Source organism: Urocitellus parryii, chromosome 3 (assembly GCF_045843805.1).
Source record: "Urocitellus parryii isolate mUroPar1 chromosome 3, mUroPar1.hap1, whole genome shotgun sequence".
In the NCBI taxonomy this organism is placed as follows: Eukaryota; Metazoa; Chordata; class Mammalia; order Rodentia; family Sciuridae; genus Urocitellus; species Urocitellus parryii.
Genome location: NC_135533.1, coordinates 215,549,448 through 215,563,669, shown reverse-complemented (window position 1 = coordinate 215,563,669; position 14,222 = coordinate 215,549,448). Strand labels below are relative to the sequence as shown.

Below are 14,222 nucleotides of genomic sequence, written 5' to 3'. Positions count from 1 at the left end.
CGCGGCCGGGGCGGCCGGGCCGGGACAAAGGCTGGCCCGGGGGGCGGGGGCAGCGATGGCGACGGCCGTGGCGGGCGCGGGCGAACTACAAGTCCCAGCAGCTCCCGCTGCGGCCCTCGGCCGGCCCCTCTCGCTCCCCGGGAGCGCCTGGCGGGGCCGCTGGGCCGAGGGGGCCGCCGGCGGGGCTGGCGGGCGGGGGGCTTCCTGCAGGCCTGGGGGGCGCCGGCGGCCGGCGCGGGCGCGGCGGGCCGGGCAGGGGCGAGGGGCGCCGGGTGAGTGTCCTCGCGAGCGGGCCGGGCCGGGAGGGGACCAGGCGGGGGGCGGGCTGGGGGCCCCGCGTGGGGCGCGGCCGGGGGCGACCTCTGATCGCCCCCCGCCCGCAAGACGCCCGCTCCTGCCGGGACCAGGGGCTCGGGGCGCGGCGGGAGGGGATCCCAGCGGCCGCCGGCCTAGCGCGCTCATCCCGCCGCGGCGGGGGAGGGCCCGGAGCCCCAGCCTCGGAGCCGGAGGGGCGGGGGCGCCCGCTGTTCTGGGGTGCGGAGCTCAGGACGCTCCCTCCTGGAAACCACGCGGGGGCCCTGGGCATTGGTTTCCCACGTCCAGCTTGGGTGCGGGGATTCAGGAGGACCTTTCCTCAGGAAGGGGACCCAGGGGTTCCTTCTGCCCCCAGGACCCCAGGAAAGGGCCCGGCTATTGTTTGCCTCCCCTTCTCGTCCTGGGGTCTAGAGTTCGGGAAGCTCCTTCTCAAAGGGCTATTCAGGGGCCCAACTGTCTCCAGGAGCTCCGTGCTTTCTCCTCCCGTCTTCCAGCTAAGAGCTGGGAATTGAGGAGGTCTTTCCTCTGGAAGCAGTCTAAGGGTTCCTCTGCCTCCTAGGAATCCAGGAGGGGACCCAAGTAGTTCCCCCACCCTCCAACTATGGGGTCTGGGTTGAGGGGGCATTCAGAAGCTCAACACTCTTTGTTTGCTTACCCCCTTGCAGCTATGGGGTTGTGGCTCAGTAGGTCCCCTTTCCCAGAAGGGGAACCCGAGATTCCCCCACTCCCAGGAACTCAGCCCTGGGGTAACTCAAGACATCCCCCAACTGGTAATCCAGCTGAAGTGGCTCCAACTATTCTTCCTCCACCACCCCACCTCTCCCTACCCCCAGCCATGAGGCTGGATTCAGCTCAGGATTTTTTCTCCAGGGGGGAACAAACACAAGTGTAGAGACATAATCCCCACACCCAAGCTGTGGGTTCATTGCTCAGAATCTCCCCTCCCTGGGGGTTCCCCCAGTAACCCAGAGGATCCCCAGGTGTTATTTTCACCTACTCTCCAGCTAAGGGTTAGAATTCACAATCTTCTAGTCAACTGGGAAAACAGACATATTGGTAACTGACCCCCGCTTTCCCCTAAGGGATCTCTAAATCTCCCTGCTTCTACTTCCCCATCAGGAGGGGTCTCAAATATGGTTTCCCCCCTACACCACTAGCTTAGGGAACAGGCATTAGGATCATCTCTCTAGGAGAGAATGTATTCCCTAAGCTGTAAGGTATGGAACTCAGATTGTCTCCTTCTCCTGTCTTCTCCCCCAGTGACTTAGGAGGGGTACCAGATGTCATCACCCCCCCCACACACACACAGAGTGCCTAGGTTATTCTCCAACCATAGTTTGTAGAGCTCAGCCTTCCACCTAAGAGTTGAGTCAGGGGCCCTTCTTTCTACAATCTGTCACCTCCAATTTGGGTGAGAGGAGGGCAGGAATTTGGGCCATGTGCTCAGGACACTGGAACTCTGACACCACCCTTTTCCCAGGAGGGGGGCCAGGACTCCCTCTTTCACAGGATCCCCACAAGAGTTCAGGATGGACAGAGGGGCAGAGCCATGGGATTGGGCACTAGAGACCTAGTTTGGGGTCCCATGCTTTCATCCAGGTTCAGGGCTGAGAAGGGAGGGTCCCACCATGTCCCACCCAAGGTCCTTCTATACCACATCCTGACTGGCAAGTGAGAAGTCTTTCTGCAGAGTCAGGGAAAGATCCATGAGTGTGTTTAGGAGTAAGTTATGGGGGAATGGCTGAATCCCTCTCCCATCCCTGCCCAGACTCCAAAGAGATTCCCTGTTTCCCAGAACCTATTTCTACCTACTCTCTGTCCTCGATCTGCAGATCCTGTCCCTGAATCAGTCAGCAGTTTCACACCTGGGATGCGTCGCTCAGTCCTAGTCAGGAACCCAGGCCACAAGAGCCTGAGGCCTGTTTATGAAGAGCTTGACTCTGACAAAGAGGATCTGGACCCAGTTTCTGAAGACCCAGAGCCTGATCCAGAAGACCTCAACACTGTCTCAGAAGATGTGGACCCCAACTATGAAGATCTGGACCCTGTCCCAGAGGATCTGGGTCCCGATGTGCAAGCTCCAGGCTCCATCTTGGGGAACCAAGGTTCCGATCCCCAAGATTTGGACCCCATGTCTTCAAATTTCGACCTCGATCCAGATGTTATTGGCCCTGTACCCTTGGTTCTCGACCCTGACAGCGACACCCTAAGCCCCACCGCACCAGACGTGGACCCCCTTTCCTCCAGCCTCACTGCCACCCCCCAAGTCCTGGCCACCAGCCCCGAGGTGCTCCCTCCCCCAGCCAGCCCGCCCCGGCCCTTCTCCTGCCCCGATTGCGGGCGAGCCTTCCGTCGAAGCTCCGGGCTGAGCCAGCACCGCCGCACCCACAGCGGCGAGAAGCCGTACCGCTGCCCCGACTGTGGCAAGTCCTTCAGCCACGGCGCCACCCTGGCTCAGCATCGTGGCATCCACACCGGGGCGCGGCCCTACCAGTGCGCTGCCTGCGGCAAAGCCTTCGGCTGGCGCTCCACGCTGCTGAAGCACCGCAGCAGCCACAGTGGTGAGAAGCCCCACCACTGCCCCGTCTGTGGCAAAGCCTTTGGCCACGGCTCGCTGCTGGCGCAGCACCTGCGCACACACGGCGGCCCGCGGCCGCACAAGTGCCCAGTTTGCGCCAAAGGCTTCGGGCAGGGCTCCGCGCTGCTGAAGCACCTGCGCACGCACACCGGCGAGCGACCCTACCCCTGCCCGCAGTGCGGCAAGGCCTTCGGGCAGAGCTCAGCGCTGCTGCAGCACCAGCGCACACACACCGCCGAGCGCCCCTACCGCTGTCCCCACTGTGGCAAGGCCTTCGGGCAGAGCTCCAACTTGCAGCACCACCTGCGCATCCACACCGGCGAGCGGCCCTACGCCTGCCCGCACTGCTCCAAGGCCTTTGGGCAGAGCTCGGCGCTGCTTCAGCACCTCCACGTGCATTCTGGCGAGCGCCCCTACCGCTGCCAGCTCTGTGGCAAGGCTTTTGGCCAAGCGTCGAGCCTCACCAAGCACAAGCGGGTGCACGAGGGCGCCGCAGCTGCTGCCGCCGCTGCCGCAGCAGCAGCGGCCGCGGCCGCTGGCCTGAGCCTGGGGCCTGGCTTGAGCCCTGCGTCCGTGATGAGGCCTGGGCAAGTCTCCTTCCTGGGTCCTGATGCTGTGTCTGTGCTGGGTTCTGGCCTGGGTCTCAGTCCTGGCCCCAGCTCTGGCCGCAGCCCTGACCCTGGCTCTGCTCTGGGCTCCCTTTCCAATCCCAGCCCTCAACCTCTCTCTGGCTCCACATCCACCCCTAGCCCTGAGCCTGTTGAATGTTCTGACCCTAAGCCTAGTGATGATGATGACCCTGACCTTGTGCCCAGCCCTGACCCCAACCCTGAGTCCCACCCTGATCCCTGCTCTCCTATCTGTGACACTGTCAGCCCAGCCCTCCCTACTGGTGAGAGCCCAGAGTGGGTAAAGGAGCAAGGGGCACTACTGGGGCCTGATGGCTGAAGGGGACACCAGCACCACAGGCCTGGGGAAGTTGTGTGTTGTGCAGTTAGTAAAATCCTCCCACTGCCTCCCGGCTCTGCGTTGTGGCTTGCCTTCTGCGTTCCTCCCCTGATGCACAGCCTGGCCCCTTCCCGCTAGCTGAGGGAACAGGCATCAGGATCATCTCTCTAGGAGATGCTTCTGGTTGCTGGGTGAGCAGAGATGGGAGGGTGTGGCCAAGGCCAACCATACACCTGGAGCCACACCCCACAAGATTCCTAGCTTCCCCTGTCTATAAGGTCTCACATTTGTCCATCCCACTAGTCACCACTCTGCCTCTCCAGGCCTGGGTTGGGGGGTCCTAGTCAGGGGAGACTTGCCCTGCAGGTGGCCTGACAAAGTCCCCTCCCTTTAGCTTAATCTCTGGCCAGGTCTAGTGGGCTGTAATAGAGGTTAACAATGGACCATGGCAGCAGCCATCCCCATTTGCTCCCTGAGCCTACCCCTTGCCCTTGGAAGCCCACTAGGCAAATGGCGGCTGCACATTTACGTGTTCAACAAACATCTGCTGATTGTTAGTGTCTCCACAAGGGAGCAAGATAAGTATGGCCCTCACCCTGACAAAACACATCCTCAAATTGAAACTATTTCAAAAGTAATCAGAGGATGGCACATTCTGAAAGAAGCAGAACAAGACTTCTGATTTAGGTGGCATGAACACTGTCCGGAGGAAGGGTTTTACAGGTCTAGTACCACTAAATGAATAATCAGCACTGCTGCCCAGCTTTGTCAGTGATCTTGCATTTGCTCATTTATTTCTTTCAACAGCCCTGAGAGCCCAGTAATTTGCCATTTTGCAAATAAGGAAACAGGCACGCAGTGTTAAGATACACTGGAAAACATAGAAGTGGCAGGTAGATGGCAATGCCTAGATTTAAACCTGAATTGTCTACCCTGCAGAGCCTGGTGTTCTTAACTATTATGCTCCAGTGCAAAAGTGTGTAAAGGCCCTGGGATCATCAAGAGATGAACTAGAGGCAGAGGTGGGAGCTAGACCGGAGAGTACTGGGAGGCGGTGGTGGGGAGTTGTTTCCCAGCAATGGGAAGCCGCCAGCAGGTTCTCTGGCAGAGGACTGATATGAATAATTCTTTGAATGTGCTTCTGGTTACTGGGTGAACACTGGAGTCAGCGGGTAGCAGGAGGAAGTGCGCCAGGATGGAGGAGGTGGCTTCAGAGGTCCAGGCCAGGACTGCTGGGGGACTCCGGACTGTGGACAAAGGGTGGGTGGGGCGATAAGTGGTCCTATTTGGTTTAGAAAATTGGTTTGCTGATGGGCTGGGAGGAAGGAGAACAATTCTTAGGTGGGTTGCAGAGCCGCGGAGGGTAAGGGGTCAAACTCTGAACATGGAAGTCACGAAGGTGGCACCACACGCGGGGCCTGACAGGGAGCCAGGGGTGGGGCGAGTCACTGCCGCGCTCAGAGCCAGTCCATTTATCTCCTCTCCAGCAGCGGGATGTGACGCTAGGACCTCACGACCGCCATCGGCTCGCGAGTCGCCGGCTAAGGCACGCATGCGTGCATCTCCGGGAGGGGTCGTCGTGGCGCAGTGGGCGGGACTGGATCAGTCACGTGGACACCCGGGTGCCTTCGTCACGTGACCGCGGCGCGGGTCAGCTGATGCTGGAGGGTTTGAAGCGGGGCCGCGAGGGAGCGAGGCCGCAGTGACAGCGGCGGGCGCTCGGACCCAGGCTGCCCAGCCGCGCGCCCCGGCCCCGGCATGGCAGCCCCGGTGGGCCGGCGCGGCTCAGGTGAGGGCGGGCGGCGCGCGGGGCAGCTTCTCCGACCTCGGGCGGCGGAGCTGCGGGTGTCCCTTTCCCAACTCCAGTGCGGGCTTCTCAGCTGCTCCACGGTAGAGACGTGGGCAGACTGCTCCTAGAACTTGGGCGGCGGGTGGGCAGGCACCAAGCTTCCCCCCTTCCCAAACCCAAGCTCTGCTCCGGGGTCCTGAACTCAGGCAGCCAGCGGGCCGCCGGTTTCTCCGACTTGGGTGGCGAGATGTCCAGGATTTCCATTCCGAGCCCAAGTTCTGATTGCACAACTTTGCTGGAACTGGGACAGCTGGCAGCAGCTTCTCTGACCCGCACGCGAGACCCCAGGCTTCCCTTCCTGAACGCAGGAAGCAAATGCGCAGTTTCCCTGAACTCAGACTGTGGCTGCCCAACTTCCAAACCTCTTCAGAGGTCCTCTCCCATCCGGAATGTGGAGGAAGTGTGTTGTGCTCCCCTTGAGCTGGCTGGAAACACCTGATCGGCGTCAGGACTGGTAGGGTGGCGGCAGGCTAGCTGTTACCTAGCCAAGGCAGGAGCCGCCTTTTGGCTTCCCTTCCTCCTGGCTTGTAAACAACAAGCGCATCCAAGCTCCAAAGGGAGAGGCCAGAAGCTGGGACCTCCCTACACCACAGTTCTGACAGCACCCACGCTTATCCTGATGGCTTTTGTGCTGGGTTGTGGCACAGTGGTGGACCACTTGCCTAGCATGTTCAAGGTCCTGGATCCCATCCCCAGTATTGAAAAGAAAAAAAAAAAATCTATTCTGACAGCTTGCCAGACAAGGTTCCAAGTCCTAGAAAGAAAAAGCAAGGAGGTGATGGGGATGTTAGGGACAGTTCTGGGACATGGTCACCATGTCACAATCACTGTGTGACCCCAACCTTTGCTGAAACTTTGGGTCTTCCTGTTAGTTTCAAAAGAAGAACTGTGCTCAGCACCGCTTGCTCACTGAGGAATGATGGTGGTCCTTACCTGCGTGGCCTTGCTAATTCAATGCAGCTTCAGGATCTGTGCCTGGGCATGAATGTTTTTGACTTCCACTTTTCAGATGAGGAGCTTAGGGAGATGTCCTGTGAGTTCCAGGACCAGTGCCCTTGGTGAGGATGGAGTGAGTGGTCTGCAAATGTGTTCTAGTTATTACTGTTACTGCAGAGCACCCCTTCCACAGGCCTATGGCTTGTGACAGTGTCAGCAGGACAGCCCAGGTTGTGATGAGTTCAAAGGTCATCTATTGGGTGTTTGTCCAGAGAAGCCTGGAATGTGAGGCTTGGAATTGGGACGAGCCCATGGGCTTCATATACCCTGTGGGAACCCAGTGCCCGCAGTTCCTTCTCCCTACAAACCCGCAACAGGAACATAGATGAAGTGCTCTGATGCTCACCACGTACCTGTCCCCGGGGTAAACACTTTATAAGCATCAATCCTTATCTTCCTTGTGATGATTATTGCTCTGTTTTGCAGATGAGGAAGCTAAGGGTCAGCAAGGCTGAATGTCCTGTCTGAGCTGGTGAGCGGGACCACAAATCAGCTCAGGCTTTTTTTTTTTTTTTTTTTTTTTGAGAGTGGGTCTCCCTAGGTGGCCTGGCCCTCTTTCCTCGCCTCCTGAGTAGCTGAGGTTATTAGCTTGTGCAATTGCACCTGGTCCTTTTGATTATCCAAAACACCAGCTCAACACCTCTGTAAAGGACCGCTGCGTACAGCCATAAAATGTTGCAGGTTTTCTGTGTTTTCTTAGACCTCTCACAGTTGTTCCTTGGCAGAAGCATGGATTAGGGGCAAGAAGGCAGAGGGAGTAGCCCAGGCCTTGGGCTGAACCTGTAGCCAGTAGAGCTGCCCAGGCCTTACTGCTTTCTCCTGATTCTATAGAGACCGAGCGACTCTTGACCCCCAACCCTGGGTATGGGACCCACTCAGGGGCTTTGCCAGCCCCTCCAACCCCCTCAGAGGAGGAGGATCTCCGCCGCCGGCTCAAGTACTTTTTCATGAGTCCCTGTGACAAGTTCCGGGCCAAGGGACGCAAGCCTTGCAAGTTGATGCTACAGGTGGTCAAGATCCTGGTGGTCACTGTGCAGGTGAGACCAGCCAAGCAGGTGGCCCAATCAAACGCTACTTGAAGCTGCTATTCCCCTGGAAGGAGAGGCTGGGAATGGGAGCCTCTTCCTGATCCCTCGGAACAGCATAACCACATTGACAATGCAGTAGCCAGCCAGGAGCATTGGAGATTTGTGCGTGCAGCAGCTCCTTTTCAGCTCACAGAGGCCCAGTGCTGTAGTCTCATTGCATATGTGAGGCCAGAGAGGCTCGGAGAGGTTCAGGGACCTGTCCAAAGCCACAGAGTGACTGAGCACTAGAAGATAGCATTTGAGCCCAGGCAGTCTGACACCATGTGGACTCTCAAAGAGAACCAATCCAGTGGCCGAACCAGGTGATCCTGCTTCCCCAAGCCAGGCCTGTGCTGGGCTTTGGGGACCCCACAATGAGTCACGCTCAGCCCCTGCCCTCAGCTCTTGCTTCTGATCCAAGGCTATGGCTACCCTGGGTAAAGAGCCCAGTAGTGTGCTTACTGGGAGGTTTGGGTTTAGGCATCTGGTAAGCAGGTGATGAACACTCACCGCTGCTGTGGGATGTACAAGTGCCCACTGTGCGCTGCACCCTGGGGACATGATGGTGGTTGTGGCATGGAGCTTAGGCCCTGAGTGGAGGGTGAGGAGGGCAGCATTTTTCACTCCAAGCAGAGATGCCCATCCCCAGGATGCCTCTGGGGCCCACCCTTCCTCTTCCTCCTCCTGTGCCCCAAGGGAGGCCCTGCCCCAGCAGAGCCAACTTCCCCTGCCCCTCTTGCCAGCTCATCCTGTTCGGGCTCAGCAACCAGCTGGCAGTGACATTCCGGGAGGAGAACACCATCGCCTTCCGACACCTCTTCCTGCTGGGCTATTCAGATGGGGCAGATGACACCCTCGCAGCCTACACCAGGGAGCAGCTGTACCAGGCCATCTTCTACGCTGTGGACCAGGTGCGTGTGGACAGTCTGGGAGAGGGACACGTGACAGAGCCCTTGGGCTAACGAAGCCTCCCCTTCTCTGCCCGTAGTACCTGATGCTGCCCGAGGTGTCGCTGGGGCGGTACGCCTATGTTCAGGGTGGGGGTGGCCCTTGGGCCAACGGCTCAGCGCTGGCTCTCTGTCAGCGGTACTACCACCGTGGCCACGTGGACCCAGCCAACGACACGTTTGACATTGACCCAATGGTTGTCACTGGTGAGTGATCGGGGCAGGGCTTAGTGTTGGGAGCCTGGGCTTCTGGGATTCAAATCCTGGCCCAGGGCCTGGCTGTGGTTAGCACTCACCCAGCCTGCACAAGTCCCTGGTCCCAGCCCCAGTAAAAGAACCAAACCTCATAAAATCCTGGCCCTGCCACTTGCTCATCTGTGACATGGGGTTGTGATTTGGGATCATGATCATGAATAATTTGACATGTACAATGTGCTTGGTAGAACTCGTGGACAGAAAAAACCCAGGAATTATTTTCTCATATAATTTGTTCTCTAACTTATGGGGTCCATGGAGCATCAGGCAGTAGGGTCTCTGTAGAGAATAAGCCCTGGGCCCTGCCCTAGGGGAGACAGCAGGTTTTCAAGCACAAAGTGCAAAGTGAGCAGGGACAGCCTGCGGGGGCTTAGGGGAGACCAGCCTAGGCCTGCCCTGCTCCCTGAGGCCCTTCCCTGACTGCCTGTCCTCAGACTGCATCCAGGTGGATCCCCCCGAGAGACCCCCTGTACCCCCCAGTGACGATCTCGCCCTCTCGGACGGCAGCTCCAGTTACAAGAACCTCACGCTCAAATTCCACAAGTACTGCCTGCTCGCTTGAGGGGCTGAGGGGGCCGAGGGCGGGGGCACAGGATGCCTGGCATCCTGACCTGTAGACACTTCCCTGCAGGCGGGGGCAGGGCTGTTGCACAGATGCCCTGTGAGCAGTTCCCCTGCTGGCTGCAGAGTCAGCACAGCAGGGAAGGGGGCTGGCATGGGGACTGGGAGGGACGGGCAGGGCCCCTCCCCTCACCTGAGCCTCCCCCTAGGCTGATCAACGTCACCATCCACTTCCAGCTGAAGACCATCAACCTCCAGAGCCTCATCAACAACGAGATCCCTGATTGCTACACCTTCAGTGTCCTGGTGAGGACCCTCCTGGGATCTGGAGCCCCACACGGCTTCTGAGTTCCAGAGCTGGCACTTGCCAGGTCAAGGAACGTGTGGGGAGCCTTGGCTGAAGGTGTGGGTGGGAAGGCTGGGGCCAGTGGACTGTCCATCAGGCAGGTCTGGAGGGGCTGGGGGCTGCTGGTCAGTCTGCCTCTGCCCTGCCCCACCTGGCCCCTGCAGATCACATTCGACAACAAGGCACACAGCGGGCGTATCCCCATCCGTCTGGAGACCCAGGCCCACATCCAGGAGTGTAAGCACCCAAGTGTCTCCAGACATGGTGAGCCCCTGAGCCCCAGACCACACCCAGGCCAGTGGCAGTTGGGGGCCCCCCCGACCTGCCCAGGGTTCCCCGAGCCTCAGACCAGCACTGACCAGGAATTCTGACCCCAGCCTTCAGAGTAACCCCTGAGTCCCCTGACCACATAGCCCTTCAGGTCTCCAGCCCTGGCCTGCTTCAAGCCCCAGCCTCCCGCGGTCCTGTGTCACCCTTGACCCCACCATCCTCTCTGTGCAGGAGACAACAGCTTCCGGCTGCTGTTCGACATGGTGGTCATCCTCACCTGCTCTCTGTCCTTCCTGCTGTGTGCTCGCTCACTGCTCCGTGGCTTCCTGCTGCAGAATGTGAGGCCCAGGGTCCCTTCTGCCAGTGCCCATCTTGCCCAGCCCTGGGGCCCTGAGGGCCAGGGCTTCAAGGCTTCTGTGCCTGGATGGACCCTCATCTCACCTCCTCCTGCAGGAGTTTGTCGGGTTCATGTGGCGGCAACGGGGACGGGTGATCAGCCTGTGGGAACGGCTAGAATTTGTCAATGGCTGGTACATCTTGTTGGTCACCAGCGATGTGCTCACCATCTCGGGCACCATCATGAAGATCGGTATCGAGGCTAAGGTGGGTCATGCCCATGCCCTGCCCTGGGTCCTTGTGCCATCTTGTCTCAGGTCCTGGCTTCACCACCAGGCCTGCCTGGGGCCACATTCCTCCCAGGAAGGGTGGGGTTGAATGAATTGACATTGGTCTCACCCCTAGAACCTGGCCAGCTATGACGTCTGCAGCATCCTCCTGGGCACCTCCACGCTGCTTGTCTGGGTGGGCGTCATCCGCTACCTGACCTTCTTCCACAAGTACAATGTGAGCCTCATGCCCCTGAGTGGGCCTGGGCAGGAATGTATCTGGCCCTCTGAGTGACCACCATTCCCCCCAAATACACCCACACACATAAAGCAGCCACAGCCCTTGAATGTGCCCAGTTGCAAGTCTCTTCCTCACCTGCCCACCATACACATACCTGTCCCAGCACCTGGGCCGGACCACGGGCACCTGCCCCTTCTTGTCCATAAGCTGGTCAACCATGGGGCTCCCTTGGACCCTCCTCCCCAGGATGGCCTGCTTTCCTCCCCTGGGTTGTGGCCACATTCTGAATCCTCCCCACAGATTCTCATTGCCACATTGCGGGTGGCTCTGCCTAGTGTCATGCGCTTCTGCTGCTGTGTGGCCGTCATCTACCTGGGCTATTGCTTCTGTGGCTGGATCGTGTTAGGGCCATACCACGTGAAGGTAGGAGCTTCTGGGGATGGGGTGCTCGTGAATGCAGTCCAAGGGTCCCCGGCTCCCTCCCTGAGCCCACTTACCTCTCACCTCCCTGACCTGAAACCACCCACCCTGACCCTGGTACTGTTTCTGCTAGTCTGTAGCAATTTTGCTGTCTGTCCCTTTTGACCCCCAGTAGCCCTAACATTGACTTTGTGACTGTCATCATCACACCTGCTGATGATCCTGTGTTGGTCCCAGTTATTCTGTCCTCAGCTCTATCTGCTGATCCCTTTTAGCCCTGGGGAAATATGTCATTTACTATGTGACCTTGTCATTGACATGACGACCCTTCGAGGGCCCCATCATGAATGCTGGTCCTCTGCCCACTGACCCCCTGACCCCTGGTGACCCTGCCTACAGTTCCGCTCACTATCGATGGTGTCCGAGTGCCTGTTTTCGCTCATCAACGGGGATGACATGTTTGTGACGTTTGCGGCTATGCAAGCACAGCAGGGCCGCAGCAGCCTGGTGTGGCTCTTCTCCCAGCTCTACCTCTACTCGTTCATCAGCCTCTTCATCTACATGGTGCTCAGCCTCTTCATCGCGCTCATCACAGGCGCCTACGACACCATCAAGGTCAGCTGCCCAGCCTGCCTCCCTGGGCGTCCCACACATATGCATGGCTCTGAGCTCTGTGGCTGCCTGCCACCAAGGAGTCCTGGGGACAGAGAAGGCTGAGCAAAGACACAGAGAGAATGTGGGAGACTCTAAAGTCCAAGGGAGGCTCAAGTGGGACTGAGGCTGCCCAAGTATCATCAAAATGGGCTCAGGCCAGGACAGTTCCTGGGTTTGCTTTTACTAACAGGGAATCTGAGGCAGTGTCTCAGGAGCTCACCCCGTGTTAACTCCTGTGTGTGGAGCTGGGTTCAGCCCAGGGCCAACTGAATCTGCAAGACACTCTCTCAACCCCTGTGTCTTTTTTTTTTTTTTTTTTAAAGAGAGAGAGAGAGAGAGAGAGAGAGAGAGAGAGAGAGAATTTTAATATTTATTTTTTAGTTTTCGGCGGACACAACATCTTTGTTTGTATGTGGTGCTGAGGATCGAACCCGGGCCGCACGCATGCCAGGCGAGCGCGCTACCGCTTGAGCCACATCCCCAGCCCCCTCAACCCCTGTGTCTTATGGAACTGCCAAGAATGCTGATCTTCCTGCAGGTTGCAGGGGTCAGAGAAAACAGAGCAGGACATGTGGGTAGCACAGGACAGGATTCTTTTAGAAAACATGTCCCAGGGTGTATTCTGAGCCAAGCTCTGTGCTGGGTGCTGGGCATCAAGAAAAAGCAGGCCTTAACAGTCTAAGGTCTTTGGGAAAGATGGTGATACAAGAGTGGATGTCCAATGGCCACTGACCCACTGACAAGAGGTATGAAGGAGTGTGGAAGGTAGATGGTACCCTGCTTTAGACTGATATTAGGGTGGATACAAGAAAGCCTCTAGAATGTTCTGTCCATGACTAGGCTTTACCCACATGCAGCTATTTAAATTTTGATTTGAACTAAAAGGAAATTCAGTTTCACACTCTGACCATCCGTGGGTCAAGTGCCCAGAGGCCAGTGCGGCTCATGGCGGCCCTGATAGACAGCTTAGATAATTGAGTATTCCCATCATCTCCGTTTCAGATTGAAGAGGTGGAAAACAAGGGAGAGGGCACCTGTGGTAGGAACAGTCACAAGCAGAGAAACCTAGAAGCCAGGAAACACTTGGAGAAGAGATGGTGTCTGTAGTAGGTTGAGGGGGAAAAGGCTGTGCTAGGCCCTGTGGTGTCCTGTGTCACTGGCAGATGTGTGTCCACCCCATCCCGCCCCATGCACAGAGCTGCCCACCTCATCCCGCCCATGCTCAGAGCTGCCCACAGCCATGTTCCTGCCCATCAGACCCCAGGAGCCTTGCTCTAGCTCTTGGAAGTCCTATTTGTCCGCTCAGGACCTATGCCCACAGATGTGTGCCATGTTTGCCTCACGTCATAGATGTGTGTCTGGGCCTGCAGCAGAGGGCACCAGGACTGACCAAGATGAGGCTTGTGGGTCGGGGCAAGGGAACAAGAAACAACAGGTGGAGGTCATGGCGAGAGCAAAGGCCCGAAGGTGGGAGCCTGTCTAACCATCATCAGGACAAGGACACCCAGATAGCAGGAGAGGGGTGCAGACCTCAAGGGCCTCAGAGTTGGGGGCCACTTTCATGCTGGATCTCCTGGCGTCTCTCCCCAGCACCCGGATGGTGCTGGTGCAGAGAAGAGCGAGCTCCAAGCCTACATCGCACAGTGCCAGGACAGCCCCACCTCTGGCAAGTTCCGACGCGGGAGCGGCTCAGCCTGCAGCCTGCTCTGCTGCTGCGCAAGGTTGGAATCCCTGTTAGGGTTGAGAACTGGGGCCCGAGCTTGAAGGGGAGCGTACCAAAGAGAACTGACACTTTTCCTTCCTACTCCCCTCCTGCAGGGATGCCTCGGAGGACCGTTCGCTGTTGGTGAATTGACTGGACCGCCACTGCCCCTGGACTTCATCCCGCCCGCACTGCGGAAACCCCTGCTTATTTATTTTCAGAATTTGCTTTTAAGAATTGGCTCCCTGTCGGGCCCTGTGAGGGCCTGGGCCAGTCAGGTCGGACACCGGGAAGGGGAGGGAAGAGGGTGAATGTTAAATAAATGGGAAAATAAACTTGTTCTCATTTCTAGAGGGGAGGGGGCAGCCCCAGCGGTAAAGGGTCCTCTACCCCTTTAAGGCGCCGCTAGACTCCGCCCGGCCCGCTAGGCCAGACCTTCCCAGCGAGGCGTGGGGCGGGGCTGGAGCT

The 14,222-nt window shown here is 58.3% G+C and overlaps 2 protein-coding genes across 2 annotated transcripts; both read left to right on the top strand.

Moving 5' to 3' along the window:
- Window positions 1-178: 178 nt before the first annotated feature.
- Znf358 (zinc finger protein 358) lies at window positions 179-3,913 on the top strand. The gene is made up of 2 exons (XM_026414955.2): window positions 179-272; window positions 2,148-3,913. Exon 2 carries the CDS (start codon window positions 2,186-2,188, stop codon window positions 3,839-3,841), a length of 1,656 nt encoding a protein of 551 aa, XP_026270740.1. The 5' UTR covers window positions 179-272; window positions 2,148-2,185; the 3' UTR covers window positions 3,842-3,913.
- A 1,579-nt stretch (window positions 3,914-5,492) lies between these two features.
- Mcoln1 (mucolipin TRP cation channel 1) lies at window positions 5,493-14,076 on the top strand. Its single transcript, XM_026414968.2, has 14 exons — window positions 5,493-5,630; window positions 7,518-7,723; window positions 8,497-8,664; window positions 8,742-8,907; window positions 9,390-9,498; window positions 9,726-9,822; window positions 10,027-10,126; window positions 10,364-10,470; window positions 10,586-10,735; window positions 10,874-10,975; window positions 11,279-11,401; window positions 11,798-12,013; window positions 13,643-13,773; window positions 13,871-14,076. Exons 1-14 carry the CDS (start codon window positions 5,600-5,602, stop codon window positions 13,905-13,907), a joined length of 1,743 nt encoding a protein of 580 aa, XP_026270753.1. The 5' UTR covers window positions 5,493-5,599; the 3' UTR covers window positions 13,908-14,076.
- Window positions 14,077-14,222: the final 146 nt, after the last annotated feature.